Source organism: Canis lupus, chromosome 35, assembly GCF_011100685.1.
Source record: "Canis lupus familiaris isolate Mischka breed German Shepherd chromosome 35, alternate assembly UU_Cfam_GSD_1.0, whole genome shotgun sequence".
Lineage (NCBI taxonomy): Eukaryota > Metazoa > Chordata > Mammalia > Carnivora > Canidae > Canis > Canis lupus.
Window position 1 is genome coordinate 4,783,214 of NC_049256.1, and position 6,237 is coordinate 4,789,450.

A 6,237-nucleotide genomic window follows, 5' to 3' on the forward strand; every position below is an offset into this window, starting at 1 on the left:
AAAAGCCTGACCACGCAGTAGGCTAGCTCTTAAACAATGGGAATAAATCAACATTATAATAGTCGTCAAATAGCTTTGTCCAGTATATGCCACTTCTTAACTAAAATGGGGGCGTGTAAAGTGCCACTTTCTACTCATTAACTTCCCACTCATTTTCACAATAACTGTGCCCCGATAGAATATTCTTGCAACCATGATTACATTAGGACATCGTGTATGTGGTGTTTTAGAACCAGGAATTTCAGCTTCATCCACCAGTGACCCCACGGGAGACCAAAGCCCTGCAGCGCTTCATCTGTGCCAAGCCCATCCAAGGAGGTTGAGCTACAGACCAAGGGACAGCTTTGGGTTTTTTTCTGGAAGCCAGGAAATTTCTCTCTCCCTCCTTCATGTGGCCTTATACATAACAGGGCCTGAGAGATGGAGCTGTAAAGAGAAGAACACTGAGTCCAAGATCTGATTTGCACAGACGAAGTTCAGAGATGTTAGGTCTCTGAGCCTCAGTCTCTTGCCTTACAAAGTGAGGAGGTCAGACTAGAGGATCTCTTAAGGTTGCTTTTGGGTCAAATTTCTATTAATCTAGCATACTTGTAATGAAATGGGAAATCTAACATAGTCGAAGATCACCTCTGGGGCTGATGTAGAGGTGCAGGCAAATTTGGAACATGGTAAGGTTCCTATTCCTTCTAAGACTCCTGGGAGGACCTCAGGGTAACTCCAGCTCCTCCATCCTCACCCCAACCTTTGCAACATGCATCACATCCCAGTAGGTGTTATAATTTGGATACTGTGTCTGCCTAGAAGTGAGTATCCTCTTGGTGGCACATCGGGGAGTAATAGCACATTTCCTTTGTACAGAGTTGAACACACACACACACACCACCACCACCACCACCACCATCCCTACCGTCACCGCTGCCACGACCGTCACCTCGACTACAAATCCCATCACACACAATGGTCATGTAACAAAGGAAACTCAGAGTTTCAAAAAGCATCTTTTAGGGGTTAGTGTGCATCTTCTTGCTTTTGAAGTGTTTTCCTAAGTATGGATTTCAAGTCATCTGGTACAACTGTGCTTTGAAAGCTTTGCCCCAGAGCATCCGCTTGACTGGCCAGTCTGGCACCCATGGTTCCAATCACGCTGAAGTAAGCTCTAGCAGCGCGCGGACGTGCACATGCTGGCGGCTGGCAGGCTGGCCTGCTGGGCGCCTGCCTGTCCCCTTCTCACCAGGTGAGAAAGGGAAGCGGGATACTTAGAGCACTCCAAGGAGCACCTGGCAGCAATCCCTGTCTTCTCCAAAGCCACTGATTCATGTGGCTGACAGGTGGTGGGGAATGCGGGCCAAGGATCCAGGGGGTCTGCGCAGCTGACCCAAGTGTCCAGGGCATTTAAAACCAATGTTACCCTTCAATTAAGTTCCTGGAAGCTTTACACCAGCTTAGCAGGACTGGCACCAGCCAGTTCACTGTTCTAGAGAATCGGGGAAGTCACTGAACACCGACCCGTTTGACCCTACTCATCACTAGGTCTAGTTTTTATAATATGTAATACTTGTAAGCTGCTGTTCTTGTCCATTTTCTCACTACTTAGACCCTGTTCACACTTTTCCTTGGAACCGTTCTTATATATACTTTGGCCTCTTTAATGTGGAAATTCCCGATGCACCCCTCACCTTTTCTCCTCCTCCTTCTTTTAGAAAAAATATTTATGTAGGAGTAGATCCAAGTAGAATGAAATAAATTCAGGGTCAGATTCAAAGTAACATTTTTTTCCTAGTTTTGCATTTGTCTACAAATCAGAAAAATCATAAGGCTACGGTCTTATTTATTCCTTCTTTCTATAGGGGTATGTAAATAGGTTTTGTGCACTTGTTTGTAACTTAACCCTCTACTTCTGTTCCCCAAATGGGAAGCTGGCCCAATATAAGGCAAAACACGGCACCATTTGGCAAAAATCTCCAGAGAAATTTGCAGGATAGTCTTCCTCATATACAATGATATATGCACAAATTTATTCTTTGGGGCACTATGAGAAAGAAGCATAAACAACCTACAGGGCCATTGGTAGGGAGGGATTAAATGAAGCATGGCACAGTTACATAACGGATACTGTATCCATCTCGAGGAGGGAAGGTCTGCATTTTAAACACACAGTTCAGTGAAGAAAAGAGGCACAGCAGTGTTACTATCATAAAATGTGTGAAGAAAGAAAAAAAGGGAATCGTCTCACACATTTGAAGATATGTGGAATATTTCTGCAAGGATGCTGCAGAGAGATCAGTGATAAGAATGTTTCCAGGGAAGAAAACCATAGCAAGGGACACGGGAGGACGAGCCGGATTTCCCACTCTCTTATCCTTTAGAATTGTGTGCTCTATGCAAGTAGTAACTATTTAAAGAAAAAAAAATTTTTTTTTTAAGGAAGAAAAGTCATAATGGGATTTCCTCATGAAAATTCACTTAGTCTGCTTCCAAGTAGGCATCCTTCCAGTTGATAAACTGTTTAAGGGCATTTGCAAATTTGTTTGATGTCACATCTCAAATTGGGTATGATTGTGGTTGGTTGAGTTTTACCACACCGACAGAGTAAATTCATTTGAACTTTTACCTATCCCTTCTGTTTTCTAGGGGGAGAATTTAATATAAATTTAATATTTGTTCTGAAAGTTGATGGACAATACAGAGGGATGTCTGGGTGAGTCCGTGGATTTGGCTCGGGTCACGATCTCAGGGTCCTTAGGATTCCAGCCCTGCATAGGCCTCCCTGCTCTGGGGAGTGGGTTGGGGGTGGGCATGGGGGTGGAATCTGCTTCTCCCTCTGCTTGTGCTCTCTAATAAATAAATAAAATCCTAAAAAAAAAAGAAAAGAAAAACCCAAACCAAAAAAAAAAAAAAAAAAAAGAAAGAAGTCAATAAAGAGAAGGAGACAGAAGAGAGGACACCGTTAGGACACAAACGTTTATGTGATTTTAGCCATTACAACAGTAGTTCAGAAATATCTCAAATGTTACATTGATGTGGTCAATATTACAAAAAGAAAAAAACAGAAACAAACCAAAATGACAGGCAACAGTGAAGAGCACCAGAGAACCAGCGCACACACCTAGAGAAGACCATGCTTCTTGCCTTCCACTGCCCAGAGATTCTCCGCACTAAGCCCCCCTCCCCCGCGCTTGCCTCCTGCAGGCCCGCGCCCTGGGGCGCCCTGGGGCACCCTGGGCCACCCGGGGACCTCAGGCCTCCCTAGGCCTCGTCCTCGCCCTCCTCCTCCTCGAACTCCCCCTGTTCGTCGGCCGTGGCGTCCTGGTACTGCTGGTACTCGGACACCAGGTCGTTCATGTTGCTCTCGGCCTCGGTGAACTCCATCTCGTCCATGCCCTCGCCCGTGTACCAGTGCAGGAAGGCCTTGCGCCGGAACATGGCCGTGAACTGCTCCGAGATGCGCTTGAACAGCTCCTGGATGGCCGTGCTGTTGCCGATGAAGGTGGCCGACATCTTCAGGCCGCGCGGCGGGATGTCGCACACGGCCGTCTTGACGTTGTTGGGGATCCACTCGACGAAGTAGCTGCTGTTCTTGTTCTGCACGTTGAGCATCTGCTCGTCCACCTCCTTCATGGACATGCGGCCGCGGAAGATAGCGGCCACCGTCAGGTAGCGGCCGTGGCGCGGGTCGCACGCGGCCATCATGTTCTTGGAGTCGAACATCTGCTGGGTGAGCTCGGGCACCGTGAGCGCGCGGTACTGCTGGCTGCCGCGGCTGGTGAGCGGGGCGAAGCCGGGCATGAAGAAGTGCAGGCGCGGGAAGGGCACCATGTTCACGGCCAGCTTGCGCAGGTCGGCGTTGAGCTGGCCCGGGAAGCGCAGGCAGGTGGTGACGCCGCTCATGGTGGCCGACACCAGGTGGTTGAGGTCGCCGTAGGTGGGGGTGGTCAGCTTCAGGGTGCGGAAGCAGATGTCGTACAGGGCCTCGTTGTCGATGCAGTAGGTCTCATCGGTGTTCTCCACCAGCTGGTGCACCGACAGGGTGGCGTTGTAGGGCTCCACCACCGTGTCCGACACCTTGGGCGAGGGCATGACGCTGAAGGTGTTCATGATGCGGTCGGGGTACTCCTCGCGGATCTTGCTGATGAGCAGCGTGCCCATGCCCGAGCCCGTGCCGCCGCCCAGCGAGTGCGTCAGCTGGAAGCCCTGCAGGCAGTCGCAGCTCTCCGACTCCTTCCTCACCACGTCCAGCACCGAGTCTACCAGCTCGGCGCCCTCCGTGTAGTGGCCCTTGGCCCAGTTGTTCCCGGCACCGCTCTGGCCTGCCGGGGGGAGAGATGTCATAAAATCACTGATGACTGGATTACATTCTTTCTTCCCTTAAGCCCTTTAATATAGATCAGTGAGTCAGTATTCAGATAAGATCGTTCCAGATGACCACCCAAATGGCCAGACGCTAAAATACTCGGTTATGGATATAATTACAAATGAGGAAGACTAGGAATACCTGGCTATTAAAGGTTGAAAGGCATGTTTGTTTGGTTATTTTAAAGATTTATGTATGTATTTAATCATGAGAGACACAGAGAAAGAGGCGGAGACACAGGCAGAGAGAGAAGCAGGCTCCCCGCAGGGACCTGGATGTTGGATCCCCGGCCCAGGATCCCGCCCTGGGCAGAAGGCAGATGCTCAGCCGCTGAGCCACCCAGGCATCCCTTGAAAGGCAAATTTGCTTTAGCTTATCTGAAGACTGCATGGGCACACAATAGGGTGTTCCTCATGCAGGGCGTTCCCACCGGCAGTCCTGCCCTCCACCCGGAGCTGTACAGTGTCAAATGAGCCTCCCCTGCCATCAGCCGTGCGGGTCACTCACCAAACACGAAGTTGTCGGGCCTGAAGATCTGGCCAAATGGCCCAGACCTGACCGAGTCCATGGTGCCTGGCTCCAGATCCACCAGGATGGCCCGAGGCACATATTTGTTACCTGCGGGGAACACAGCTGGACTTAGATGTGCAGGCAGAGAGCTCTAAGGAGAAAGGCTTGCCTCCCTTTTGCAGGCACAGCTGTCTCCCCAAACAAAGAAGGATGCACAACCACCAGATTCTCAAGGCTTTGGTTGTGAACCGCCCACTGAAATCCTGCAGTGAAACAGTGGGAATCCTAAATCCGCTAGCCTCCTCTCCCCTGGGGCTGCACTCCTGGAGTTAGTCCTGGGGAGGGGACAGTAAAAAAATGGTGGTGGGGGGGGCGGGGCGGCAGGGTAATTACCAGTAGCTTCATTGTAGTACACATTGATTCTCTCCAGCTGCAAGTCGCTGTCTCCATGGTAACTGCCGGTGGGGTCGATCCCGTGCTCGTCACTGATGACCTCCCAAAACTAAGACACAGAACAGGTTTGCATTTAGCGGTGCCCATCCCCTCGCAGAGAGAGAGAGAGAGAGAGAGACCGGGTCTCACAATGGAAAGCCCTAGACTCAGTTCCAAAAACCCTAACCCTCAGGCTGCGCGACCCGGGGGCTTGGCCGCAAAAGGCTTGTATTTTTCAGGGTCAGAAAGTTGAAATTGGGCGTTTCCCCGGCGAACAGCTGCCGGCTGCAGGAGGTGGGGCGGGGGGGGGGGGCCGGGGCAGGGGGCGGGGACTGCAGGCGGCGCGCAGGGGGTGGGCTGGGAAGCGGGGCCCGGAGGGAACGAAGGGGAGCGGTTTGCATGCGGAGCACGTCCAGGGGCCTCCAGACACTCGCTGTCCTCCCCTCCCCCACGGCCCCACTGCGCCCCTGGCCCCACTGCGCCCCTGGCCCCTAGCCCCGCCCGGCCCAGCGAGGAGCGCAGAGGCCGCGGGCGCGCAGCGGGGCCGGGATTCCCGCTGGGTTACAGCAGAAAGGAAAGCGAGCCCCCCCACCCCCACCCCCGCCTCCGAGCCCACGCCCCACACCGCCGCACGGAGCTGCCCGCAGGGTCGGGGGCCGGGACCCCGGGGCACGCTCGGGTCGAGGCTCGCGCCCCAGGGCGCCGAGGGCTTCGGGCCCGGCACCCCCGCCCCCCCCACCCCGGGGCGCGCCCACCTTGGCGCCGATCTGGTTGCCGCACTGGCCGGCCTGGATGTGCACGATCTCACGCATGGTGCTGGCGAGCTGCTTCTGGCCCTGGTCGGCGTCTGGTCAGTCTGTCCGTCCTCCCTTAAACACCCACTGCGGGGCCACCGGGAACGGGCTCGGGGACCGCCTGGCTGAGAGCGCCGGCCCCGCGGACTC

General features: G+C 53.1%; 1 protein-coding gene across 1 annotated transcript; it reads right to left on the bottom strand.

Moving 5' to 3' along the window:
• Positions 1 to 2,942: 2,942 nt before the first annotated feature.
• Positions 2,943 to 6,237, bottom strand: LOC478702 (tubulin beta-2B chain). Its single transcript, XM_038584041.1, has 4 exons — positions 6,049 to 6,237; positions 5,255 to 5,363; positions 4,859 to 4,969; positions 2,943 to 4,307 (listed from the first exon to the last, which is right to left on the bottom strand). Exons 1-4 carry the CDS (start codon positions 6,103 to 6,105, stop codon positions 3,247 to 3,249), a joined length of 1,338 nt encoding a protein of 445 aa, XP_038439969.1. The 5' UTR covers positions 6,106 to 6,237; the 3' UTR covers positions 2,943 to 3,246.

Coding starts and splice junctions, on each gene's coding strand:
- LOC478702 (XM_038584041.1), bottom strand. CDS start 6,105: ATGCGTGAGATCGTGCACATCCAGGCCGGCCAGTGCGGCAACCAGATC. Junction 5,364..6,048: donor GCAACCAGATCGGCGCCAAG/GTGGGCGCGCCC, acceptor TCTGTGTCTTAG/TTTTGGGAGGTCATCAGTGA. Junction 4,308..4,858: donor GCCCGACAACTTCGTGTTTG/GTGAGTGACCCG, acceptor TCCCCCCGGCAG/GCCAGAGCGGTGCCGGGAAC.